Genomic DNA, 27,181 nt, shown 5'->3' on the forward strand with positions numbered 1-27,181 from the left:
TGTACAAGAGAGAGAGGAACAGTGAGAAAGAAACACTGTTATTTGCTTATCCAAAGTCATCTGTGATAGGTGGAAAAAAATGCCACGAATCCTTTGTAGTTTCTCCAAGAGGTATAGTCTGTTTCCCCAGCCCTTGAATCTAAGCCAAACTTTTGATTTGCTCTGACCAGAAGTGGTCACTCTGGGCAGAAGTGACGTTGTACCAATTCTGACCTAAAACTCAAAAAAGCCTTGGAGCTTCTCCTATCTCTCCCCCTTCCTCTTCCCCTCCCTCCACACACACACACCTCCCTCCCTCTCCCTCTCTCTTTGAGCCCTGATGATATCATGAAAATAAGCCTGAACTAACCTGCTGGAGAGGACACATGGAGGAGAACCAAGTCACCCAGCCAATAGCCTACCTACTGCCAGACGAGTGAGTCAGGCTATCTGAGACCATCCAGCCCCATCTGGGGTGACAGCTGATTGCATACAACCCCATGAGTGACCCTAAGCAAGATCAGCAGAACTGCCCAGATGAGCCCAGCCCAAATTGCCAACCCAAAGAATTTTAGGCAAATAAACAACTTGTTTTTAGCTGCCAAGTTCTGGAATGGTTTGTTGCACAGCAACGGCTAACTGATACACAATTCCTCACTTCTCTCTTGTTAATGGGATTCCAATATTATTTAGGAGGCAGTGTGCCAGTTCTAGGAGATGGGCTATGATTGATTTACTAAACTGTGACAGCTGTGTTCCTGCCGTCTTAGCTTTCTTTGCAGCTAGGGGTGGCAACTGTACCTGGTTTGGGCCAAGGAGACCTAAGTAGAAATACACAGGGGAAGAGAGCAGCAAACAGGCCTCTGAAAAAGGCCTGAATTTATGATAGAAATTGACAGGTCCAGCTGGCTGGGCCCTTCTTCCTCCCCAACTCCGTTCTTCTTTGAACACAGTCATGATTGCTGGAGGTACAGCAGCCATCCTGTGACCATGAAGTGACATGCAATGTGGGAAAGGCCGAAAGGATCACAGAGACGTGTGCCATAACTTTGCTGAGTTGTTAAACCAATACCATTAGCCAACTGTCTCCAGAATTCATGCTATGTGGAAAAACAAACTTCTCTGTGTTTAAGCCACTGGAACCTAGGCTTTCCTTTACTTGCAAATGAATGTATTCACATGATATGATATATAGAGACAGAAATGCAAAAGGATCCTTGTCCTTGGGAATCTGGAGCCAGCAGCAGGTGGCCCTCCAAACCCATCTCCTTTCTCATTTCACCCTCTCAATAATCCCTCAAGAGCAAAAACACGACCCATTTTCCCCGAGGTGGGAAGTGGGGCTCCCACACTGTTCAGTCATGAGTCCAAGGTCTTGCAGCTAAGAAAGAGGGTGCTTCAAGTTAGACCTGCCCCCCAGGCACAAAGAGAATGCACCCCTGCTACACCTTTGCATGGCTCAGCCCACTGGAGGCCAGGTGTGTCTTCTGGGTTCATGGCAGTGGTGGTAGGTGCCAAGGAGGCTGTTACTGCAAGTCTGGTGTGGAAGCGCCCAGGTACACCCTTAGGTCCGAGAGGGTGGACTGGACAAGCTTGGCAGGGATGGTCTCTCGCTGCAGCTGCTGGTAGGCCGCATAGCGGTGGCAGCCCCCAAAGGAGTAGAAGTAGTCACCACCCTGAGCCCCTTTGATCCAGAGGACGTCGATGGGGGGCACGCTGTCTGGATCCTCCTGGAGAGAAGAGGGCGCAAGGTAAATGAGCCTGGCACAGTGCTGGACAGTTTGCAAAGCAGCCTTTATTAACCTGGGCTGAGCTCCTCCAGGTGCTCACACTGGCTCGTGCTGGCTTGTGAGAGGCAACTGTTACACAGAGGCAACTGTGAGTTGGTTGACATCACCTTGGTAGCATGAAAATCAGCCACGGTGAGAGTATTTACACCAGGGAAATGGGCAGATGCTACAAATCAGGGCTCCCCCACCCAGGTTGTTAACCATTTATCAGACCACATGTATATTATCTGTCACTGTTCTAGACCCTGGGAATAAGGTACAGACACAGCCCCTGCCTTCATGGGACTTTGGTCTAGTGGGGCAGATGGAATGGAGAAGTGAATGTTAGAGTGATAAATGCTATGAAGACAATAACGCAGGTTGACATGACAGGGATGGGGGTCCACAAGGCCTCTCAAAGGTGACAGTGGAGCAGAGACCTGAACACAGAGAAGTCCCCTGGGGAAGACAGAGAGGTGGAGTCATTTAAAGAAAGAGCCTGACTGCCAGGTTCAAATCTCAGGTCTGCCACTTAATTGCTCTGTGACCTTTGGCAATTCATATTTGTGCCTCAGTTGCCCGATCTATCAAATGGGGATGAAGATGACACACCCACCTCATAGAACTGTTGGGTTTATTGAGTTAATAGACATAAACTGCTTCAAACAACGCTTGGCACATGGAACGTGCTCAATAATACACACTGTGTGTTACCCGTGGGAAGGGCATTCCAGGCAGAGCGAACAGCAAATGCAAAAGGTCTGAGGCCAGAACAAGCTCACTGTATTGCAGGCATGGCAAGGAGGCCAGTGTGATCAGAGTGGACTTGGGGGATTGAGAAGTAGAAGAGGTCAGAAAGGTAGCAGGGGGTAGGCCCTGGAGCGTTTTATTTATCTTATTTTTTTCTTCTAGTTTTATTGAGATATAATCGACATACAGCACTGTATAAGCTTCAGGTGTACAACATAATGATGTGACTTACAAACATCATGAAGTGATGACTACAGTAAGTTTAGTGAACACCCATCATCTCATATAGATACAAAATTAAGAAATGGAAAGAAAATGTTTTCCTTGTGATGAAAACACTTAGGATTTTACTGTCTCAACAACTTTCATATATAATGTACAGCGGTGTTATGTTTATCATGTTGTACATTACATCCCTAATACTTATTTATCTTATAACAGAAGTTAGTACCTTTTGACCACCTTCATACACTTCTTCCTCTCCTTACCCGCCTCCCCCCTCCCAGTCAATCACAAAGCTGGTCTCTTTTCCTAAGAGTTTGTTTATTTGTTTTTGAAATATAATTGACCTACAATACTATGTTAGTTCCTGGTACACAACACAGTGATTGGATATTTCTATACATTTCAAAACGATCACCATGATTAAGTCTAGTTAATCCTCTGTCACTACACAAAGATACTACATAGTTATTGACTATATTCCCCACACTGTACATTTCATACCCATGACTCATTTACTTTATAACTGAAAGTTTATACCTCTTAGGCCCTGGAGTGTTTTAAACAGGGGAGGGTGACATGATCTGAAGAACATTCTAGAAAGTTGTCCTGGGAAAGCAGGCTTGAAGTGGACAAAGGCAAAAGCAGGGAAGATAGAGGCGAGGCCTCAGCAGGTATTCATCAGAAGTCGCTGTCCTGGGTGAGGGCATGGAGGGGTCAGGGAGAGGTAGACAGGTTTGGGACATGTTTAGGGGGAAGATCCCGGGGTAGGGGTGAATGTGAGGAGAAGAGAAGGAGGAGAATATAAGTTGACTTCCTGTTATGGGCCTGAGCATCTAGATGGAGAATGGGTAGTCCTCTACATAGGGAAAGCCTGGGGCAGGGAGGGATGGCGTAGGGGGGAGACCGAATTAAGTGTGAGCTGCTAGAAGACCTCCCACCACTGGCTCTCGGGTGGTCTCTTATTAGGCTGCTTTGATGTATTCATTATTCCATTTATCCTAGAAATGATTATTAAGCAGTAAGACCCAGCAGTTATAAGCTGGGGCTCTTGAACCAGGCACACCTGAATTTGAATCTCAGCTCCTACACAGAGCAGTGGGGTGGGGGGTGAGGGGAGTGTGGGCGGGGGTGGTAAGCAAGTGGCCTTGACACTGGGCATTGTTCCTCATCTGCAAAATGGGAACAGACACCCTACAGGCTGCTGATGAGGTCAAGGAGCTGATGCAAGTGAGGCGTAGAGCATAGCTTGCCCGGCAGTGGAGCAGCAAAGAGAGGCAGCTGTGCCGGGCAGGCCTTGTGCTGGGCACCAGGGGTGTGACGATGGGTGGGCAGAATAATGGCCCCCAAAGATGTCCATGTCCTAATCCCTGGAGCCTGTGAATATGTTACTCACGTAGCATAGGAATTTTGCAGATGGAATTAAGTTAAGGATCTTGAGATGGGGAGATTATCCTGGGTTATCCAGACAGGCCAAATGTAATCACCAGAGACCTTAAAGGTGGAAGAGAGAGGAACAAGAGGAGGTCTGATGTTGCTGGCTTTGAAGACGGAGGAGAGAGGTCATGAGCCAAAAATGTGGGTGGCCTCTAGAAGCTGAGAAAGACAAGGAAATGGATTCTCCCCTAGAGCCTCCGGAAAAGAATGCAGCCCCGCTGATACCTTGATTTTAGCCTAGCGAGACCCACTTTGGACTTCTGAACTATAGAAGTATAAAATAATAAAATCTGTCTATGTTTTAAGCCACTAAGTTTCTGGTGTTTGTTTCAGTAGCCATTGAAAACTAATACATATGGTAACCAAAGAGAGGCCTGGTTTTTGCCTCACAGAGCATATCATTCTGGCTTGGAAGACAGGTGTCTGAGGCCATTACAAGCCAGTAGGATCAGAGGTATGCTGGTGGGCATGAAGGTGGCTGGGGGCCCACAGGAGGCCCCTAACCCAGCAGGGGCTGTCAGGGAAGACACTGACACTGACAGGAAGAGCAAGAAGGAGTTAGAAACAGTAAAGAGATGAAAGAGTTATACTGGCAGGGGAAAAGCTTGTGCAAAGGCCCAGGAGTGGGAGAGTGCATCCCTGGCCAGATCCATCACAAACAGCCAGGCACCGTGCTAGTGTTATGGAAACAGTCAAGAGAGGACAAAATCCCTGCTCCTGTGGAGTTCACATGAGAGGGGGAGGAGAGACAATAAAACACAAACAAGTGTATAATATAACTCAGGTGGACATAAGTGCTTCAAGGAGAAATACCTCAGGTTAGGGGGAGAGCTATAGAGGCCTGGGCTGACGGGAGGCGGGCACCTGACCCAAACGAGGGAGCAAGCCCTGTGGCTACCTGGGAAGCAGTTCCAGGCAGTGGGAACAGCAGTGTAAACTCTAGGACTGAAAGACAATCAGGCTAGCAGTAGAGGTGTTTGGTAGGTCACACATGGCCACCTTCCACGGGTCTGGGGGAGGGGGATAAGATGCCATGCAGGCCTAACCTGACACACATGTCTCCTCCTTCCCCCAGATTTTCTGCCAGGATCACCCCAGCTCTCTTGAGCACCCTCTCTGTGATGCAGCTGACTCTGTCCTCCCCAGTTCCAGTTCAAACAAGGCCCTCCCAGCAGACAGGACACCCCCAATCCCACTGTGCCACTGCCTGAAGTGACCACATAGGTTATCTCAGGATAAGGTGGTGGCCATGCATCTGGGCACTGGGGACAGGCTGTGCCACTTTCTAAAGCGCCTGACCTTGGACAAGTTGCTTGAATCCTCTTGTGTCTCATTTCCTCATCTGTAAGAGGAACGGTAGTAGTAGTATCTACCTCATAGCGTTGGCATGAAGAAGCTCAGGCACTTAAAACAGCTCCTGGCCACTTCAAGTACTATACAGGAGTCAGGATCGTTATTTTAATCATCTCCTCCAATCTCCTTGCTCAGTGACTAAACAGAGGCCCAGAGAGGCCCAGCCACTTGCTCAAGGTCACACAGCATATGCCGTGCTCCGGCTGAGACTGAACCAGTACCGTCTCGCGTCCAGCGCGACCTCCCTCCTTCGAAGCCCTCCCCGCGGCCGGCTTCCCCGGGGCCTCACCCGAATCGTGTCCACGAGGCTCTGCACCTTGGCTGGGTCCAACACAGACGGCAGCGGCCGGATGAGCACGCTGAGAGGCACGTTGTGCACCGCGGTGATACAGCCCGAGTGGATGCTGCCGCCCTGCGCGCCGCCGCTCTGCCCAGCTCCCTCGGGCGCCCCCCGGCCAGCTCCGGCTCTGCCCAGAGCTCCTCCCGCGCGGAGACCCATCACGCAGCCTCCGCCGCCTGCGCGGTCTCGGGACGCGCCGCCTCCTCTCAGGTCTTTAACCCCGGCCGGGCCGTACCATTCCGCGCGGGCGGCGGGGGGCGCAGCCGCACAGCGTCTCTCTCCACTGCCCACAGTGGTCTGGCCACACCCCGAGCGCCCCTGCGGGACCTTCGCTCGGCACTCCCGGCGTTGCGGGACGCGCGCGGAGCTCCGGCTCTCCGCTGGGGGGCGCCTCGCCGCCTCCCCTCCGCCGCGCGGCGTCCCTGGAGTGGAAGCGCCGGGGGAGGCTGACTCAGGGTGAGTCTGCAGGTCGTGGGGCGGGAGGGGCGCGGGTGGCGCACAGTTCGGGGTTGACTCAGGGTCATGGGTGGCTGGGGCGGGGACACGGGTTGGAAGGGGCTGGACGTGCCCAGCGAGGGTGAGTCGGCAAAACCTGGCTCTTGGCTGCCCAGCCTTTTAATCCCTAGTGGTAATAGTCGTGGAGGTGGTGATAATACCAATGACATTCGAAATACTGCGAATCTGCTGAATCTGGTGCTGTGTCAGGCACTGTTCTAAACACTTTGCACGTACATTAACTTGTTTAAACCTCAAAACAACCCTACAAGCTAGGTATGATTATTATTCCCATTTTACAGGTGAGGAAACTGAGGCACAGCGAGGTTTTTTTTTTTTTTTTAAGTGATTTGCCCAAGATCATGGAGCTAGTAAGTGGCTGAACCAGGGTTCAAATCCAGGCAGTCAGGCTCCCGAGTGCTCTCTCTACCCACCGCTGGTTGCCTCGGTTCAGCAAAAGTAACTGTAACAAGGAGCCTTTTGGAATCATGTTGACAGTGTGTGGGCACTGCCCTGGAGTTCCACAATAATAGTCTCGTTGCATCCTCACAGCGCCACTAGGAAGTAGGTGTGATTGTTGAAGCACTTGTCCAAGATAGGGCTGCTGAAAATGAAAGTCAGATTATCTGAGCTCAGAGTCCCAGGCCACTAAACATCTGCTTACAGATGACACCAAAGCTGCAAGGGGTGGTGGTGATGACTTAGGTCCAAACATGCTGACTGCCATCCCCACTCTTCTGTTTAAAACTCTCCATCCCCTTGAGCCCAGGTTCAGCACCCAGTGTCCTCTGGAGCCAGAGGGAGGTAGGCTCCTGGTTTAAATCTCAGGTGTTTATCAGCATCTATGGCAACATTACGGCTTTGGCACAGATTGACCTGGGTTCAGATCCCATCTGGCCACTCACTAGCTGTGTGGTCTCAGGCAAGTTCTTTAACCTCTCTGAGCATCAGCCTTCTGTAAAATGGTTGTGAGAAGATTGTGAGGACACTCAGAGATAATGGCTGATAGAAGGCAGGGTTGGGGGTAAATCAGTGCTTACATAGTGGTAATCAAGGAAGGTGACTGGGGTACTTCCCTGGCCTTCCAGTGGTTAAAACTCTGCGATTCCAATGCAAGGGGCGTGGGTTCGATCCCTGGTCAGGGAACTAAGATCCTACATGCTGTGCGGTGAGGCCAAAAAAAAAGGAAGGTGACTGGTTTCATTACAGACACCCAGAGTGCTGAAGAATAGGCCGTGTTGACTGAGAGCACCAGGAAAGGTTCCCTGGAGGGGTGGTATTCACACTGGAAAATGGCTTGCTCCTGGAGAGTAAGAGGGAAGAAGCAGGTGATGGTTTAGGGTGTAGGATCTGGAATCACTTGAATGGTATGGATTTAAATCCTGGCTGCATCACCAACTAGCTGTGTGACGTGTGTGTGTGTGTGTGTGTGTGTTTGTGTGTATGTGCGTGGTGGGGTACTCAACTTCTTTGTGCCTCGGTTTCTTCTCTCAGTAGCCAGGGAGAGTAAATGAGAATAACACATAAAATGTTTAGAAAGGTACCTGGCATATAAAACGTGCTGAATAAAAGGTAGATAGGAGGGATATTCCAGCTAAACAGCTTGAGCCAAAGCGGGGAGGTGGCACAGCCCCAGACCTGGCTGAAGACAGGCAAGTCTGGTTTGGTGGTTCTTCTCACCCTGGTTGTCACATGCATGGGGAACGCATACTCGCCTTCTCAGCTGGAGAAAAACCAGAGAAGTTATCCCTGGGGGCGGGCTGGGTGGCTGTTGCACCGGCCAGTTGCGGACACTTCCTGGAGCCTCTGCAAAATGGGGTAATTCTGCCCATCACTCAGAGTTATTGAGTGTGATTTGGGAAGAAGTACGTAATAAGTGCTCTGTGAATTGTGCAATACCCCGTTTTGCTGTTGAAGATCATTCATGTTGGGTTTTTAATCTCTTGCAAACCTTGGAATGCTGAGGCCATTATGAATTTGACTTGAACCTTTCTCTTTCTGCAGTTCCACAATATAACCCCTCTGAACATCTAAACCATACTTTGTTTCAGGATGTAGAGCTAACACCCACACCTCTAATCTTGAGGATTAGAGAATTTCATCAAGAGGGAAATTGTCCCTTTTAGAACCACTTCCTAATTTCAGAAAGTTAGAAGAGGCAGGGGGAACAGCTTCTGGGATGGAAAAATGGAGATTTGTCCTGAATCTCTCATCATGGTATGCCCAGTGAGACCCACACTCCTGGCAACAAATTCTGTATGTTGAGAGACCTATGATTCAACTCAAAATGGCTTAAGCATCAAGAAGACTTGTATTTTCACATAATTAAGATGTCTGGAGGTAGACATATCCAAGATTGGCGAAGAGGTAGTTGAACAATGTCAGGTTCTTTCCAGCTTTTTGTACCATCATCCTCCATATGCTGGTTTTTATCCTCAGCCTTGCCCCTCATGGTCCCAAGATGGTAGCTGTAGCTCCAAGCATCACATACAACAGCTTTTAAAGGTGGAAGTTAGGACATCGACATCCCTTTGTGCCTCTTTTTAAGAGTGAAGAAAGCTTTAGTAACCATCCCCTACCTCCCCACCCCCCTGCCCAGGAGCCTTTTCCTCATGTCTCACTGGCAAGATTTTATCACATTTCCATGCCTAAACCAATCCCTGGCAAGGGGAGTGGAATTACCCTGATTGGCTTAGGTTAATTGGCATTCACCTCTGTGCTCAAGAGGGTTTACCCTCCCCTGAAGTTCATGGCCTCTGATCCCTGAACAGAACTGGCAAGGCCTGGTGCTACAACCTAGTTTTCCTGTATGGTTCTTGGGCAGACCCCATGGAGGGGGAGAATTGAGGGGAAAGAGGACCTGCCCAATCAGCGGTTCTATTATATCGGCCCATTTGTCCCTAAACCAATGAGATGGAGACTTAAGCCTCATGTTGGGATTAAGATGAGGTACCTTCCACTGGGGCTAATGTAAGCCTGGGACTGGAAGCTGGAGAAATTCTGGGATCTACACAATATCCTTTTGTTTTAGTTTGGATTCTCCTAAAAGTAGACCCTGAGACTAGGACTTGTGTGCAGGTAGTTATATTTGGGAGCTGCTCTAGTTATTATCACTGTAACATAAACTCATCCAAAATGTAGTGACATAAAACAACCATTTTATTATCCTCACAGATTCTGTGGGTCAGTTATTCAGACAGGGCACAGTGGGGACTGGTTGTCTCTTCACTGAAATGTCTGGGCCATCAGCTGGGAGGTGACTCAATAGCTTGGGGTGACTTGATGGCTGGGGCTGGAATCATCTGGAGGTGACTTCACTTACACATGCATTGGACCATCCTGCCTATCATCCAGAACACCTCCACGGGGCCTCTCCATGTGCCCTGGGCTTGCTCATAGCATGGCAGCTGGCTTCCAAGAATGAGTGTCACAGGAGAACCTGGCAGAAGCTTCATGGCCTTTCCCAGTCTAGTCTTGGAGGTCATATTGGCATCATTTCCGTGGCATTCTGTTTGTGGGAGCTGTCACAATACTACCACTCCCCCCCACCAGGCTCAAGGGAAGGTACAGAGATTCCATCTCTTGATGGGAGGAGTAGCACGGTTCTAAAAGAGCTTGTTTCCACAAGGGAGATATTGTTGTGACCATCTTTGGAAGACAGTCTGCTGTAGGAGGTGATCCCAGGAAGGACTGGGGAAGGGAGAAATGCCAATACAGGGGATTCTGATGAGCAGGTTAACATGGTGGTTAAGTGGGGCTTACTCTTGCTGGAGACTCTGAGAGGAAGCATCATGCATCAGAATCATCCCTCTGACTGACAGGGGGGCTGTGTATCTTTATCCACTGACTCCTGTCCCTCACTGGTTGAGGGTGGCCTCAGGATGTTAAGCCTTTGCCATTTATGGGCTGCTCTATGCTCGGACTGAGCAAGCACCTGAGGACCTGGAGGAAGCTTCCTGCTTCAGAGGTGGCCCAAGGGAATAAGGGGCAGGACATCGATAAATGCCTTTTCTGTCCAAACCAGCCAGAGTCCATGTTTGTGGTCTGCAACCAAAGGCCCTAGTTACCTGCTCTCCCCGTTCTGCTCCTGGGCTCCCTACTCTTCCCCTTCCCTTTCATTTTTGACAAAGAATCTTATACATCAGGTAACCAGGTATGCAGAGGACTTTCCTGAGTGTTTGGAAAGAGGAAAGGATTTCTGTGCCACAGAAGGAACATTAAATCTTACTTTTCTCTACCCCTAAAATGCTCTTGTCCATTTCTACGGCTTGGCTTACAGAATTCTGCCATGTTGCTTGGTCCCATTCTCACTTTCTGTTTTCTCCTCCATCTCCTCTTTGTCCCCTCCACCAATCACTAAGTTCCTGTTCTTATTTTATGCAGAAAGTTTGCCTTTTTCTTCTGCAGCTTTGGTACCTGCTGAGCATCTCCTTGGGGCCTTGAGGTGGCTTCACACTTTAACTGCTTCTCCTCATAGTCACAAGATGACTGCCAGTGCCAACTGGGGCAGCCTGCTTCTTTGTTCCTGTCAGTCAGCTCAGGCTGCTATAACAAAATACCTTAGACTGGCTGGCTTAAACAACAAACATTTATTTATCACAATGCTACAGGCTGGAAGTCTGAGATCAAGGTGCTGGCAGATTTGGTATCTGGAGAGAGCCCACTTCATGGTTCATAGATGGCCACCTTCTTGCTGTGTTCTCACACGGTGGAAGGGGTGAGAGAGCTCTCTGGGGTCTCTTCTTATAAGGGCGCTGATCCTATTCATGAGAGCTCCATCCTTATGACCTAATCACCTCCCCAAAGTCCTACCTCCAAATGCCATCACGTTGGATATTAGTCTTCAACCTATGAATTTTAGGGGGACATAAACATTCAGTCTATAGCAGTTCACATCCAGGAGAAGAGGGAGAGAGCCTCTCCCATAGCGAGATGGAATTAAAGCTTTTCTCTTTGGTCTGACTGAGCTAGCTCGAATCACATGACTACCCGGGATTAATAATATTCTCCATGAACATACCATGTTCCGAGCTGCTTAAGTATGGGTGCTGGAACCTGTCTCCCACTGGGATGACTGTGATTGGCTTGGAGGAGACCAATCAGCCACACCCCTGGGGTCAGCCTCCTTTGAGGCCCTGGCTGGGTTAAGCGATGGGTGGATGTCTGAACAAATGTGAGCTTTGTTGATGAGGAAAGGGCAGAGCAAAGACCTGGGTGTCAGTGGCACAGCCCCTTGGCCCACCTTTGATTTCAACTGAAGTTGTGGCGGGAAGGTGCACGCAAACCCAGACTCACCTAGCACCGCTGGCTTCCCAGCTCAAGCTTGCAGTGTCTTCCATGTTTTCCATCCCTGTGGGAGTCTCCTAGAGGTGTTGGCTGATGGGGACAGGAGCTGGTGAATAAAAGCCAGTCTTCCATTGTCATAGGTGGAAAATTGTGAGAAGCATGCCAGACCATTTGGACCTTTCTGGACCCTTCTCAGAGAATAGCAGTACCCAGCCCCATTGCCGCAGCAACAACCCCCCCGACACACCCTCTGTCTCGTTCTTCTTGCCCCCTCACTCCTGCTTCCTGGAATCACCTCCAAAATAAACCACTTGCACTCAAGCCTTTGCTACTGGGGAGCCGAAACTAAGGCAAAGGGGGAATTTCATGGGTCATCCCCAATAGTTCTGCACCTTGCCTGGGTTAAAATTACACACATCTTATTAGACATGTGACCTTGGGCCAGGGACCTGTCTGTGCCTTGGTTTCTTAACCTTCAAAATGGCCATCATAATGGCACCTAATTTGTAGTTGTTGAGAGAATGAAAAGAGGTGCTGTAGGTAAAGTCCTTAGAACAGTGCCCAACACACTGTAAGTGCTCAACAAATATGAGCTGTTTGATTACATTTTAAATTAATAATAGATCTCGAAAGTCTCTCTGTGTTTGCACTTCTAGACTAGTCTTAATGTATTTGCCCAGACCCTTGCTTGAAAGTGAAGAAAGCCAACGTGAATTAGCTTAATGAAAATGGAACACTCGGTTATGCCCTTGACTGTGGGGTGAAGCTGGGCCTCAGGGAGAAGTGGGTTCAGAGACTTTTTTCTGTCGCTTGGCGGAGGGACTATCTCCACATAACAGGAACGTGGCTGTCAACAGGGATTATATTTGGCTTTTAGTAAGAGAAGCCTGACAAGAGAGGCTTAAAACACCCTAATGTGTTACCTCTCATGAAAGAGAAGCTGGAAGTAGGAAGTCCAGGGCTGGGGTGACTGCTTCACCGTCACTAGGGGCACAGGCCCTTTCTGTCAACTCCATCATTTTAGAGTAAGGTGTTTATTCTCAGCGTCACCTCCTGGTTCAAGACTGCTGCTGAAGTGCCAGCCTGGAAGAAGGTGGAGAAATGGAAAGGCAAAGATATGACCCCCTCCTTTTTAGGGTGCTGTCTCAGAAGTTCCACATAACACTTTCCCTTGCATGTCATTGACCAGAATTTAGTCACATGGCCACCACTGGCTGCAGGGGCAGCTGGGATATGTAGTCTTCATTCAGTGTGGCAATGTGCTCAGCTAACAATGGAGTTCTCTCACTAAGGAGGGAGAGAATGTATGCTGATAAGTAGCTAGCAATCTGAGCCACAGCTCTCAAGTTACAGGCCTTATGACTCAGAGAGAGGGAGAGAGGAAATTTCCAAGTTCTAGTCAGATGCTCACATCTGAACCAATCATCTATGGCTATGAGGGACAAAGACTTTTTTTTTAGGCATAAGCCACCTTTATTGATTATGACTTAAATGTGTGTAGTTCATTAAAAAAATAATTACTGGTTATCTGCTATTGGCTAGGTACTGCACTAGACCCAGGAAATTTAATGATAAGCAAAAAGACACTGTCAGTCCCTTTCTCATGAAGCTTTAATCTAATGGGGGAGACAGAGAATAACCAAATATTCACGCTGATTAAAGGGAAAGTGTGCATTGATGGTAAATGCTGTGAACCAAGATCATGTGGTCCTTGGGGAAGTGATCATCCAGCTGAGAGATGAAGGATGAAAAGGCAATAACTAGTCAACAGTGGTGGTAATGGCAGTGCAAATAGAGTATGTTACTGGTGGTGAGAACAGCTTATGCAAAGCCCCTGTGGTAGGAGGGAGCAAAATTGTTAAACAGAAGTGGCTGGAACTCAAAGAGCAAAGGGGCTCATGGCTGAAGGTTCAGCTGGAGTGATGGAAAGAGATCAGGTAGGTCTTTGAAAGCTGGTTCCTCTCCCCCCTCCCCCCCCGACACAGTGGGAAGTCATTGAAGCATTCAAACAGGGAAGAGGAATGGCAGTGACATGATCAGATCTGCATTTTTTAAAAGATCCCTGTGGTCACTGTGGAGAGAGGGAGGGAGGTGGTGCAGGTAGAATGGATCCAGAGAGACCAGTGAGAAGGCTGGTCCATTTGTCCAGGTAAGAGATGATGGTAGCTATGGACTAGGGTGGAGACTGAGAAGACGAAGAGGAAAAATAAACAGAACCTGATGGATTGGATGGAAGGGTAGGGGAGACAGACGCAGGAGAGAACCAAATCATGGCTTCAGACTTGGGCTGGCCTATGGTACTTTTGGGATATCCATGTGGCAGTGGTTTGCAGGCAGATTTGCAGCTCAGAGAGTAGGTCAGAAATGAAAATGTAAACGTAAATTACATTACATTTATCACAAATGTAAATTTGCGAGTCATCTGCATGTGGGTGAAAACTGAAGCCATGGGTGTGATGAGATTGCCTCATGAGAATACACAGTGAGAAGAGGAGTCTGGGAGAGAACCCTGAGGAGGACAAACCACGACAGAAGAAGGAACAGGAAGTGGGTTCCTTCCTTGGGCATAGGAAGGTGAGGCTGCAAAGATGCTGGATGGAGCAGCCAGACAGGGCAGAGGAGAGCTGGAGTTGCATCCTGGAGGGCTTCCTTTGAGAGGACTGTGAAAAGCAGACTGGACGATATGCTAATTGAGGTGCTCTGGGCTGCAGGTAACAGGGACACGGGCTTTCGCATCTCTGCTCTGCTGTCTAGGCTGTGTGGGCTTCGTGCTAGGGCTGGTTCCCTTTAAGGTCACAAGATGACATATTAGATGTTTATAAAATGTTGATCTACAGTGGGTTCTGTTCCCTGGACCTGAAACAAATGTAATTTGATGCAACAGCCAATCAGGGTCAGTGTGTAGCTACAGAGAACTGCGGGTGGATGGCTAGGGAAGGCATCAGGTGCCTGGGCCCCTCAAACCCACTCTGGAAACTTTGTAGGGGATTTCCACACTGCTGTCATTGCTGGAGACACCTGGCACATAGCTCAGGATGCAGCCAGCCTGTCCAGAGGTGTGTGAAAGGAAAGATGGACAGGTTCTAAAAGTGCAAGGAATTCCCTGGCAGTCCAGTGGTTAGGACTCTGCGCTCTCGCTGTCGAGGGCCTGGGTTCGATCCCTGGTCTGGAACTAAGATCCCACAAGCTGTGCCGCCTGGCCAAAAAAAAAAAAAAAAAAGCTGAGTGCACTGCCTACAAAAGGAAGAAAACCGAAAGGTGGCCCAAGGGGAGATGGAGTTCCAGCCTACAGCCGCCCCAAGCCCCCAGCCTGGCATCGGGCCCTCAAAGCACACAGCCCCCTACCCCCCCACCCTGTGAGTCTGTGCTGGGGGTTGGAGTTAAGTGGCATGGTGCTAGTAGTCCCCAGGGAACTTTCTAGTAAGGCAAGGGCAGAATTTGTATTTTGAAAGATCACCAAGCCAGCTGGCAAGGAGGATGGACTGGTTGTCCACTGTCTTCCGGAACAGTTTTGGTGACAGGTAGCTCACAGGCTCTAGGGGCAGCTCATTGTTTTGGGGCAATGTTGCCTGCTGAGCCAAAGTCAACCTTTTTGCATGCATGTGCTTGCTGCTTGTATGACCACTAGGGCTGGCCAGAACCCCCACAGCCAGAGCAGCAGAGGGTGAAGTGCGGAAGGATATAGGGGTTGTAAACTGGCTGTCAAGGGACAGATCTGACCCACGGTTATATTTGTTTGGCAGGTGCAGTTAATTTGAATTGCAATTCTTTAAGGTGAGACAGGCTGTTTCCTGTCAGTCACAGGCACAACCATCCCCTAATGTCTTACGGCAACCAGCTTCATTCCCTTATGTTATTAATCTGGGTCTTGAACTCTTTCAGTTTGCAACCCCAGTATTTGAGGACTGTTTAGGACTGAGGATGCCTGGGACCTTGTGGATGTCAAGGGACCCCTGGAACTGTGTGACTGCTGGTGGCAGCTACAGGCTGGTCAGACGACAGGGAGGGAAATTGAAATTGAGTGGAAAAAAATCTGGCTGCCTCTCAGATGCCCCCCACCCCAAACCCGTCCCCATCACAAGGTCTAGAGGCACTGGTGAGTGGCCAAAGTCCCTTTAATATCCCTGAATTGCCTTACAAGTAATACTGCTGGAGGTGAGGAAGGGATGGGGGTCTGGGTTAGGAGATGGGGGAGGAGGAGGGAGGGAGAGCGCCAAGCGCTCATACAAAATATGGCCAAAAGGCTTAGCATGCATGGAAAATTATTGCTGTCGGAAGTTCCTATTTACAGGATCAACACCCTCCGTAATTGATTCTGCAACCCCTCTCCCTTTCCGCATCCCTGCCGCCTCGCTTTCCCGGGTGGGCCTGAAGCGGAGAAGCCCTAGAGAAGTGCCCCTGCTCCAGGGGCCCCTCCAGCCTCCAGCCTCCACCCTCCTTTGCGGCTCAGGGGAGAGGGGGAGGGTCGGAGAGTCCGGGACTCCTGCCCCGGAGCTGAGCGCCTAGAGATGGGGCAGAGGCGTGTGCTTAAAGCAGAGGGGGCCAGGGTCCGCGAGCGTGGAGGTGTGTGCTTCGGTCCTCGCCCGGGCATGCAAAAGCGCGGCGGGGGAGGTAGTGGCGGCCAATGGGGGGCAGCTGGCAGCCCCGGCCCCTCTGCCCGGGAGAGTTGCATAGACGTGGCCGGGAGGGAGCGCTCCTCCCGTGGAGCGCTCCTCCCGTGGAGCGGAGCGGGCCGGAGGCCCCAGCGGGTCCGGGGCTCAGTCGGTCCCTGGAACCTGGGGTCCCTCGAGAAGAGGAATAAATAGGAAACATATCGAGGAGGCTCCTCCCTCCGGTCTCCCTGGAGTGGGAATAGAAGGCTCAGGAGGATGGGGACCTGCCCCATGACTGGGCCTCCTGATGTCCCCCATCCCCCAGTTGAGGGTCATCAGGCTATCCCTCCCATTCTCGCTCCCCCTTCCCCAGCAAGTTCAGGCTCTGATGAGGGTGGGGCTTCTCCCTCACTCCCTGAAATGGGGTGTGTTGGGGTGGCGGACAGCCCTCTATGGCCTTTGCTGTCCCTCTCCTTGCTTGGCTCCCTTACCTCCCAGTCCAGCTGGGAAAGCCAGACCATCCCTGGTGAGGCCAAGAGATTAAATAGAATAATAAATAGATAAATCAATAAATACACAAATAAATAAACTGGAGAGGCTCAGCTGGATGGGGAGAAGGGCATTTGTGAGGTGCCCCAGCCTTCACCCCAACGAGTAAGGAGGGGTACCTGTAGTCCTGTGGGTGGGGAAAGTGCTCAGAGAATCTGGGGAGAGGCTGTTCTGGGGTGAGAGAGGGGCTGTCCCGGGGTGAGAGAGGGGCTACATTAGGGGGCAGGACCCTGAACTGCCCCTCAAGTCTGCCCCAGCTCAGGTGAACTCAGAGGAGTGAGAGCTGCTAGTGGAATGAGGGGTCTGGAGAGAGTAGGGTTGGGAATGGGTGAGAAGGCCCCCCGAGGATTTAGAAGGTGGGGTGGTGGTGGTGTGTGAATGGCTAGACCTAAGGCCGAGGTGAGGAGGGGATCAGGGACAGAGTGGGGACTCCAAGAGGAGTGAAGATTAGATCCCTCAGGCCTGTGTCCTGGTGTGGATGGGGCATCCATTGCAGGCGTGAGAGTCGAAGGGGGGGTTTAGGCCTTACATTCGGGGCTCCAGTAGAGAACCGGTCTGAGACTCAGCTCAGAAATGAGAGGAAAGGTCTTCAAGTTAGAAGGGTAGAGGTGCAGAGTCTGGGTGGGGGGAGAAAATTCCGGCTCTAGGGCCCGGGAAAGGTGCGGACCTGGTGCCTGAGTTGGGAGCCTTGAGGGCGTGGACAAGGGGTCAAGGTCCGAATCTTGGTAGCCGGTAAGGACGATGTGGGTCGGGATGTACTGGGGAAGGCAGTGCCGGAAGCGAGTTCTGGGTTAGGGGCTGGAGAGAAAAGTTCCGGTCTGGGAGCAGGGTCCCCACGAGGTGCGTGGGCAAGGGAACGCAGCTGGGGGACGCTGAGGGCGCAGGTGGGGGGCCCCGGGAACGGCGGGAGGCTCAGCTGGCGAGGCCGGCGGGGGGCGGCGGGGGCGGCTCGGCCCCCTTGACGCAGGCGGCCTCGCAGTGCTTGTGGAGGTAGGACTTGAGCGCGAAGGTCTTGTCGCACTGGCGGCAGCGGTAGTGCTTGAAGGCCGAGTGCGTCTGCATGTGCGCGCGCAGGTTGGAGCGGTCGGCGAAGGCCTTGCCGCAGTGCGCGCAGCCGAACGGCTTCTCGCCCGTGTGAGAACGCATGTGGCCCTGCAGCAGCCAGGGCCGCGAGAAGGCCTTGCCGCACACGCCGCACTTGTGGCGCAGGTTGTGCGTGAGCACGTGCATGGCCAGAGCAGGCATGGACACGTACGCCTTGCCGCACGTCGGGCACTTGCGCGCCAGCTGGCTGTCCAGGCTGCGGTGCGTCTGCTTGTGGCGGCTCAGGTTCGACGACGTAGCGTACGTCTTGCCGCACTCGGCGCACGCGTGCCGGTGCCCGCCGCCCGCCGGCGCCCCCGCGCGTCCCGCGCGTACCCCGGCGCTTCCGGCGTCCCCCGCGCCCCCGGCATCCCCGCCGCCCGCGCCGCGCCGCCGCCGCGAGCGCCCGTCCGAGATGAAGAAGGCGTCCATGGAGTAGCTGTCGGTCACGGCCGCCTCCCCGCGGAAGTAGCGCGCCGACAGGCTGGACTGCGGGCTCTCGGGGTCGCTGTACTCCTCCGGCGCAGCCGGCGGGTACGCGGGCTCGGCCGGCGCCAGGTCCAGGCCCGGCTTCTGGTCCGCATCGTAGCTGCTGGAGGGCAGGCAATGCGGGGCGTAACCTGGAGGGGGCGAGACGGAAGCGGGGAAGGTGAGGCGCCCGGGAGGCGTCCCCCTGGCCGCTGTAGGGAAGTGACGGCCGCTTGTACAATAGCAGTCGCTGTCCTGCAGCTGTGCTCTGGGGGTCAGGCTGCCCGAGTTCGGATCCTTCCTCCGTGGGCCGCAATAAAAATCACCCCACACCACCCTCGTGGAGCGCGGTGAGGTGAAGTTCTACTGGCTTTGTGTTGACTGTCAAGTGCTCACAGCCACGCAAGGAAGGTATTATTATTGCACCCACTTTACAGATAGAGAAACTGAGGCGTATAGTCTAAGCCCACAGCTAGTAATTGATGGAGCCAGGATCCAAACCTTGGCAGTCTGACGCTAAAGTCCAGGCTTTTTTTTATTCCAGCAACATTCTGCCAGTTCCAGTCCTAGGACTTACCTGAATCTCAGTTTGCTCATCTGCAAAATGGAGCTTATGATCGGACACTCCTTCCCAGGGTCTTTGGAAGGACTGAGTAAAGTGATGAGAAGAATAATGCATTAAGCACTTCCTGTGCGCCAGGCTCTGCTGCCATGCTTTACACGTTAACTCATTTAATCATCACAGACCCTATGAAGTAGATCCTGTTATAATCCCCATTTTACATATAAGGAAATTGAGAGAGAGAGAGAACACACAGTAATTGCTATATAAATGTTAGCTATTGTAATTATGCTTTTTACTTGCTTGAAAAAGCGACTTCACTGAAGATTATTTGATTGTCTGCCTCCCCCACCAGGCTGTGAGCTTCCCGGGTGGGATCTGTGTGCCTGGCTCAAAGGAGGTGTGCAGGGAATATATGTTGTATGAAAGAATCACAGCCCTGTTAGACCCACCTCCCAGGGTTGCTGGGGGATTTAAAAGAGGTCACGTATGTGGCATGCAATAGATGCTCCAAGAAGGGAACTTCCTTGTACTTACTCTCAAGCCTGTTTTGCTCCCTGCTCCACTAGAAGCCTTCTGGAGTCCCCCTGTGAGATTCATTCACCGCCCCCCCCCCACCCCTCGCTCCTCTCTAGAGTTGGACCAGAAATCCTTTCCATTTTGGGATCCAGTGACTGGTGGTGGGTGGGCCAGGGCTCTCCCAGGGCATTCGACAGGGGCTTTCCAAGGGCAGGGGCCACCCTGATTTGTCTCTGCTTCCCTGGGCCTTGTGTGGTCCCAGCACCCTCCTTGAAGGCCCTGCGGCCTGGGCTCCCAGGAGAGTTTCTTTTGTAAGCAGGGAACTGGATTCAGAGCTTTCGTCCCGTTAAACAGCCTGCCTGATTCAGCCTTCGTGCTTTTGCCTCTCATATGGCATTTTGGGATGGTCACAGGGTGAAGTCTGTGTGCAGACTGTCCCCCAACCTGGAAAGCAGTGGTGTAACCTTTCTTTCCCTGTGTCCCTTCAGCTGCCCACACAGGGCCCTCTGAACACAGAGATGATTGGGGATTGCGGGGGTGGAGGACTCAGTAGGGAGGGGCTCTGTAGTCAGATGCAGAGAGGGCACTGGTGGTGGCAGTTTTATAAGGGGGGGTGCTCAGCCTCTCAGCACCCCATCTTCCCGTCCTTTGGTCTGGAGGTATCCCTACCTCCCACTCCAGGAATCAGGCCTGGTACTAAAGCCGCAGAATGTTCAGGGAGTATTGTTTCAGACTGAGTTGAATACCTGTTGGGCGTACCCAGACTCCCTCTTTCTCCTTCTGTATTTCTTCCCATTGTAATTACTGATGATAATGATAATACTAGCTGATATTTAGTGAGCACTTACTAAGTGCCAGGCTCTGTGCTAAGTGCTTCACTCCCATCACCTCGTTGAATCATCACAAAAATACCTGTGTTACAGATAAGGAAACTGAGGTTCAGAGTGGTAGTGGTGCTTGCTCAAGTGGTACTTGCTCAAGTGGTACCACTCTGGTACTGAGGTTCAGAGTGGTAGTGGTACTTATTCCACCACTACCACTTGCTCAAGTGGTAGTGGTGGAACAAGTGTTGGAACCCACTGCACTGCTCCCCTTGTTTTCCACATGCTGGGAGTTCTCTGAGGAAGGGGCCATGGCTGGGTTGTTCATCTCCTATCCCCAGTGCCCCAGCTAGTGGACACTTGATAAGTATCTGTGAAATGGGTGGTGAATGGGAGATAAAGATTTGCCAGGCCAGCCTCAATCCCCGGCCCAGGAGGGTCTGCCACAGACCATTCTGTCTACTTGGTCTTGGGACAACTTGATTCCCGACACTGATTGTAGCTGGGTGACCTGGAGCAAGTCGTGCATCTTTCTGCATCTCTGCTCCTTTCTCTGGGTATGGGGATAGTATAGAATGCATTTGGAGGGGGTCACTGATCATGTGGCCAGTGCCTTGCATGTGCTGTTATTAAGGAAGGATGGCATATTGGTTAAGAGCACAATTTTGGCACCAGACTACCTGGATTGAGTTTCAGTTTTACTATTCCCAGTTGTGTGATCTTGGACAAACTGACCTCTCTGTGCCTCTGTTTCCCCAGCTGTGAAATGGGGGAAAATAAAAGCACCTAACTCATACAGTTTGCAGTACAGAGTCCGTGAATAAGCAACCAATAAGTGAAAAGTGAACAAATAATAACCAACACTCCTGGAGCACTTATATGTCAGATACTATTTAAAACCTCTACACACGAATGCATCCCACCCTTATGACTCTGAGGTTGGTACCATCTTACAGATGAGGAAACTGAGGCATAGGTAGTTAGGTAACATGCCCAAGATTGCACAGCTAATAACTTAGAGACAGGATTCCAACCCAGTGCCTGGCACATGTTGGCTGTTATTATGAATAATAATAACAGTCTCCCCAGATGGGTTTCTGTGCTGAAGTTTTCTTGGCATCTGCACAGACACATTTTGCAGCTCTAACCTGGGCCACTGTTTCCTCACCCAAGATGTGTAATTTCTGGCTCATGGTCTGGTGAGAAAAATTCTGGTGACCCATGTTGGTAGGAGCTCAAGGGACCGGGCAGTCCTCGCTGCCGCAGGGCCCTCTTTCCATGGTGCCCTCTGGTGGTGGTCTTCAGTACTGCATCACCTTTCGCTTGGGATCTCTACATATTGTAGAAATAGGGGCGCCTCAAACAAAGGCTCCTCCTCAGCTTAGGGACAGATGTGGAATTGCCTTCCAGACAGGAACTGTGGGGCCAGACATGATGGCCAGCAGCTGCGGAGTTTGGCATGGGTTGTGGGGTGGGAGTGGAGGGTTGTATGAGAATTTATGTGGTCATGTTGGCAGAGGTGGTTCTAACTTACTTTGTGACCTTGGTCAGGTTGCTTAACCTTTCTGGACTCTGCCTTTACCAGAAGAAGGTTGACTGGGATGCTCTAAAAACACTCTTTGCGTCGTGGCTGAATAGACCCCTCAATGATGCCCATTGTCCTGTCCCCCATCCCCCAACCCCTGTCAACTCCACCTCATTCTCAGATCCACAGAGCTCTCTCTACCTATGCGACCTTGGGCAAGTTATTTAACCTTTTTGTGCCACATCTGTATAAAGGAACTCATAATAGGATTGAATGAATTAATGGTGTAAAATACTTAGTACAATGCCTGGCACACAGTAGCCTCTCAAGCTGTTATTTTTTTGTCATTATTATTGTCCCTACATCTCCTAGTGATATCCTTCTAATCAGCTAGAGAGTGAAGGGGACACACATGGGTATCTTAGGCTGCTGTGTGACCTTGGGAAAACCACCTCACCTCTCTGGGCCTCAACCCTGGAGGATCCTTTAGGACACTATAGGCAGTGCTCTTCTGACTCTGTGCATGGAACTCAGACAAGTTTTGGGTGCCTTCCTCTGCCTTACAGGTGACTGTAGAAGGCTGAGCTGCCTGTCCCCCAGCCAACAGGGTGAGAGAGGCCTCTCTTGTTTGGGTCCAGATAGAGGCAGGGAGGGCCAGGGACTCAGAGAGAAGAGACTTGGCTCTCATCCTGGCTTTTACTCATACTCCAGCTGTGTGACCATGGGCAAGTCACAGAGCCTCTCTCGGCTCCAGTGCCCCATTTGAGGGATAGGGAACAGAGCCACTCCTGTGACGTGGGGCTATAGGGAAGGCTCAGAAACACTTTGGAGATGTAGAGATGTCATGTACATGTCACCTGAGACTGACTTTTGGTTTTCCCTGCTCAAGAGTCTTGATATTTTAGACTGAAGGTCCAGAATACATTTTTTAAAAATTCTGCAAGGGAAAAAAAATTCTGCAAGGGAATTTTATGAGAAATCAGGTGCTGGGTGCTTTGCAGACATTGTCTCTTCCAATTGTCTGACCCCTTGGGATGAGGGTGGGGGCATATCTGAGAAGTATTTCTTCTCCTGCTGCTTCCAGCTACCCCTGCGCCCTCTCCGTTTGCCAGGCACTGCACCAAGCCCAGAGGCCCAGAGAGGGGAGAGGAGTTGCCAAGGTCACTGGAGGAGGAGTAAGGCTCAAAACCCTCCAGAGTCTGTGTTTTTTTCCAAAACCCCTGAGCAGGCTTGGAGACCTGCTAGGGGAAGGAAGATTTTCAATTGGTGGGAGGAAAGGGTGGTGGGATTCTTCAGATACTACCACCCAGCTGGCCTGTGTCTGATGGGATGATGGGGAATTGGGGGTGGGGAGAAGCTATTCTTCTAGAAAATGCACCAGCCCTTTGTAAATCTTTGTAAATGATCAATAAAAGTAATGACTAACACTTATTGAGCACTTACTGTGTACAAGGCACCCTGCTTGGTGCTTTATGCACGTTAGCTTGTGTCTAAGGGAATGTGGTGGTCACTTGCTCCGGTGCCCTAGTTCTACAGAAGCTGAAGCCCAGAGAGGGGCCTTGACCAGATCACAAAGCAAGTTCACACCAGGGCTAGGCTGGCCTCCTGACTCCCAGGCCAGTGTTCTTTTTCCCAGTCTCTCTCAGATTCCCAGTGTTGCAAACTTCCTCCAGGGAATTTCCAGCCCATATCCCAGTTCCCTGTCTCAAGCTGAGCAGCAGAAGAGAGGCGCCTAGTAATGGGCCAGCTTCCCAGGTGGCCCACTTTCCTGAGGAGGGCCAGGCCCTGCTGGGTGGGGGACTGGAGGGGCTGCTGCATGAGTATATTTAGAGCTGTGTCTTGCTGTGCCAGGGCCTCGGGCCTCGAGAATCAGCTCCAGCCAGCTGAGCAGAAAGCCAGGTCTGTCAGCAGCAAAGCAGGATAAAAATAGTTTCTCCTGTCTGCTCACAGAGCTGGGCAAAGGGGCTGGTACCTCCCCCTCCCCTTATTATAGCATCTTTGTTAACGGTTCCCTGGGCACTGGACCAGAAATGACACCCACCTCCTCCAAGGCCCTGGCAGCTGGTACACCGGCCCACTGGGGAGGTGGGGGGGTCCCTGAGTCCAGATGAGTGGTGCGCAGAGTGAGGTCTGGCCCAACATAACCAGGGCTGTAGGGTGCGGGGCTCGTGCCCACTGACGCAGACCCAGGGAGTGTTGAGAGGATTCCAGGGCCCCTCCCCACCATCCCTCCCTCCTGAAATCCCCCATATTCTGGTTTTTCCTGACTGTGACCCAATTCCCGTGGCCCACAGGGAGGTCCACAGCTCTGCAGGAATCAATACGAAAGATTTTTCAAGGGGTTGTGGAGATAGGCATGGTGGCTAAGGGTCTGGAGTTGCCCAGCACCGGTTGGTGGAGCAGCCTCCTGCTCCCTGCAGGGTGTCTCTGGGGCCCTTTCTGGGCCTCCTCGAGACTGGCTGTCATGCATAATGCACATTGTCTTTCCAGGCCCCCTGCTTTTCTGCCCTACCCTCTCTGTGCCCCAGAAGGTGCCCATGCCAACTTCCCTTCCTAGCCAAAGGCTGGCAGTGGACACTCCATCCCAGGGGAGACCACAGCTGGAAGGAGGCCAAGAGTTCTGGGGGGCTCATCTCTCTCAGCCGCGTCTCGCATGCCCCCCAGAGGGCCTCCAGGCTGTGGGGATCCCTGGAACAGGTAGATGAAGCACCCACCAGGGAGGGGTGATGCGGTCTGCCATTTATGCCCTTGTCATCTCGGTCAGGTCATCTCTCTGGCCTCAGGTCTGCCTCTGGCAGTTGAAGCTAACCTTCCTCAGCACTCTGCTCTTACTGCCATTTGCCCACTGTGTGTGTGTGTGTGTGTGTGTGTGTGTGTGTGTGTGTGTGTGTGTGCGTGTGAGATGGGGACGTATAAATTACTGTGCTGCCATAGGGACTTGATGTACTCTCCCGTCCTCTCTCAGAAGCCACAAACTGAGACTGTCTGAAGAGTGGACACTCAGTCTGAGCCCCTCATGTCCCCCTTGTGACCCCAGGCTTTAAGGGGGACCAGGGCCCCCAGATTCAGTATCCCACATGGACCCTGTTGTTCCACATTCCCAGTGACTAATTCTTAGGAAAATCAGATTTTTGGGTCCCTAGAAGGTCAGAGGTGAAAGAGATTAAGTTTGACTGCTTTTTTTTCATAAGAGAGAATCTGAGGCTCGGGTAAGGGAAGATTAGTTCAGAGCCACAGAGAAAGCTGATGGTGGCTCTAAGACTTGAACCAGCCAGCCTTGAGAATAGACCTGGACATGACCTTGGACTAGAAATTGGGTCTGGATCCTGATCCTGGAGCCTGAACATTGACCCGGACACGGATTGAAACTTGAACTTGGACCTGGATTTGTTCTGAATTTTGGAGTGGACCTGTAACCTGGGACATTGACCTTGGACTTAGACCTCAGACCTTGTCCTAGACCTAAGGTTGGACATGGACATTGGACCTGGACATTGGACTGGACGTTGGACATGGACTTTGAACCTGGACCTCTGACATGTCTCTGATCTTGACCTTGGACCTGGACCAAGACCAAGATGCCCAGGGTAGAACACTCATATGGGCCTGCTGTGTGTCCTTGGGCACCTCCTCAGCCATCTCTGGGCTCCCTCTGGCAAGGGATTGGGGCTACCCTTTTGCATCCCTGCTCCCCAGATGGGCTTTCTGAAGTGTGGGGTAGATGTGTGGCAATTGGGCACTTTCAGCCAGGTTCCCACGCCTGGCCTGGAGCGACTCCCCGGCGCCATCAGAGGGGGTAAGCAGAAGCGGGTGCTGGTATAATGTGGTCAACTAGATAAGCCTATGGGCAGAACTAGGAGCGCTTCCTCAGCTGCTGGGGAAGCTTAACGTAGCTGCAGAGGGCAGACAAGTGCGTTATTGGATTGGCATTGATCCCTCATCTGCCTGGGTCAGATGCACTCTGAAGGAGTATGGGGGCGGGATGGGGTGGGGGTGCCGAGGAAGGAGGACCTGGCATCCAGCTGGACTCCAGAGTTAGGGTGTGAGGAGAGGTAGACGCGCCAGGGGCAGTGAAGATGTCCACCGGTCCATGGAGACCACTGCTATGCAGATGGATGGGCAGCAGCCTACCCTGAGATGGCTGAATCCCTAGCATTCCCCAGGATGGGGGCCTAGGTCTGTGAAGGGGTGGGCTCGGTAGAGTTGGAGGGCGAGGTTCTGAGAGGGTTAGGAGGATGTGAGTTGGCATCTCACCGAGACTGAATCTGTGCTCAGAATCACCCAGGGGAGAGGAGGGGAAGGGAAGGCTCCATGGAGGCAGAAAGCAGTGGAGGAACAAGAGGAGCAGGGGGGAGAGAAAAGAGGCATTGCATTGGAGAGGACGGTGAAATTAGATCTGCTCTCCCTTCTTTGCGGAGCTCTGCAGAGAGACCTGGAACTTTCCCCATTTGTGGGGCTTCTCCTTCCCTATTTAGGGGTTCTGTGCATTCAGGGGGAGCCTGGAGCCCAGATGCACCTGCCACACCCTCTGGCCAGCCCATGGAGGCTGAGAAGGAAGGGAGTAAGGAAGCAAAGAAGAGCGTTGCTGGTGTGTGTCTCTGTGTGTGTGTGTGTGTGTGTGTGTGTGTGTGTAAAGAAGAGCGTTGCTGGTGTGTGTGTGTGTGTGTGTGTAAAGAAGAGCGTTGCTGGTGTGTGTGTGTGTGTGTGTGTGTGTGTGTGTGTGTGTAAGGAGGAGTCCTCCAGGAATTCTCCAGCACTCCCAGCCTTTTCCTGAGCTGGGGGTACACTCTTTAATTTGGGGCCCTGCATCTTCATCAGTTAGGAGCCTGTGGTTCCCCTGACCTCCACATTCATAGGCTCCCTTCCCCAGATTCCCCTCCCACCAGTCTCATCCTGACCCTGCAGGAATGGCTTGTAAGAGGATCTTTCTAATAACTGGAACTATCTCCAGCCCCAGGCCCTCCCCCTTCCCTCCCTCCTTTCTCCTCCCCCCTCCTTCTCTCCCTCACTCTCCTCACCTCCCCCCCTCCTCTCTTTCTCCTTGTTTACCCAGCACACTTACACACGCTGAGGGAGAAAAACGTCAGCTCAGCAATTTTTCACACTAGAGCGTTGCTGGTGTGTGTGTGTGTGTGTGTGTGTGTGTGTGTGTGTGTAAGGAGGAGTCCTCCAGGAATTCTCCAGCACTCCCAGCCTTTTCCTGAGCTGGGGGTACACTCTTTAATTTGGGGCCCTGCATCTTCATCAGTTAGGAGCCTGTGGTTCCCCTGACCTCCGCATTCATAGGCTCCCTTCCCCAGATTCCCCTCCCACCAGTCTCATCCTGACCCTGCAGGAATGGCTTGTAAGAGGATCTTTCTAATAACTGGAACTATCTCCAGCCCCAGGCCCTCCCCCTTCCCTCCCTCCTTTCTCCTCCCCCCTCCTTCTC

At 51.7% G+C, this 27,181-nt stretch overlaps 2 protein-coding genes across 2 annotated transcripts; both read right to left on the bottom strand.

Moving 5' to 3' along the window:
• Positions 1–6: 6 nt before the first annotated feature.
• On the bottom strand, positions 7–6,051 carry SRXN1 (sulfiredoxin 1). Its single transcript, XM_007124233.3, has 2 exons — positions 5,800–6,051; positions 7–1,709 (listed from the first exon to the last, which is right to left on the bottom strand). Exons 1-2 carry the CDS (start codon positions 6,007–6,009, stop codon positions 1,506–1,508), a joined length of 414 nt encoding a protein of 137 aa, XP_007124295.2. The 5' UTR covers positions 6,010–6,051; the 3' UTR covers positions 7–1,505.
• An 11,633-nt stretch (positions 6,052–17,684) lies between these two features.
• On the bottom strand, positions 17,685–21,448 carry SCRT2 (scratch family transcriptional repressor 2). Its single transcript, XM_028486383.1, has 2 exons — positions 21,394–21,448; positions 17,685–18,475 (listed from the first exon to the last, which is right to left on the bottom strand). Exons 1-2 carry the CDS (start codon positions 21,446–21,448, stop codon positions 17,685–17,687), a joined length of 846 nt encoding a protein of 281 aa, XP_028342184.1.
• Positions 21,449–27,181: the final 5,733 nt, after the last annotated feature.

The sequence above is a fragment of the Physeter macrocephalus genome, unplaced genomic scaffold, assembly GCF_002837175.3.
Source record: "Physeter macrocephalus isolate SW-GA unplaced genomic scaffold, ASM283717v5 random_887, whole genome shotgun sequence".
In the NCBI taxonomy this organism is placed as follows: Eukaryota; Metazoa; Chordata; class Mammalia; order Artiodactyla; family Physeteridae; genus Physeter; species Physeter macrocephalus.

What these genes read in the sequence shown, in the direction of transcription:
- SRXN1 (XM_007124233.3), bottom strand. Translation starts at nt 6,009, where the DNA reads ATGGGTCTCCGCGCGGGAGGAGCTCTGGGCAGAGCCGGAGCTGGCCGG. An exon ending in GCCTCGTGGACACGATTCGG is followed by an intron (nt 1,710 to 5,799) that starts GTGAGGCCCCGG and finishes TCTTCTCTCCAG; the next exon opens with GAGGATCCAGACAGCGTGCC.
- SCRT2 (XM_028486383.1), bottom strand. Translation starts at nt 21,448, where the DNA reads ATGGGTCACCAGAATTTTTCTCACCAGACCATGAGCCAGAAATTACAC. An exon ending in CCAGAAATTACACATCTTGG is followed by an intron (nt 18,476 to 21,393) that starts GTGAGGAAACAG and finishes CGCCCCCTCCAG; the next exon opens with GTTACGCCCCGCATTGCCTG.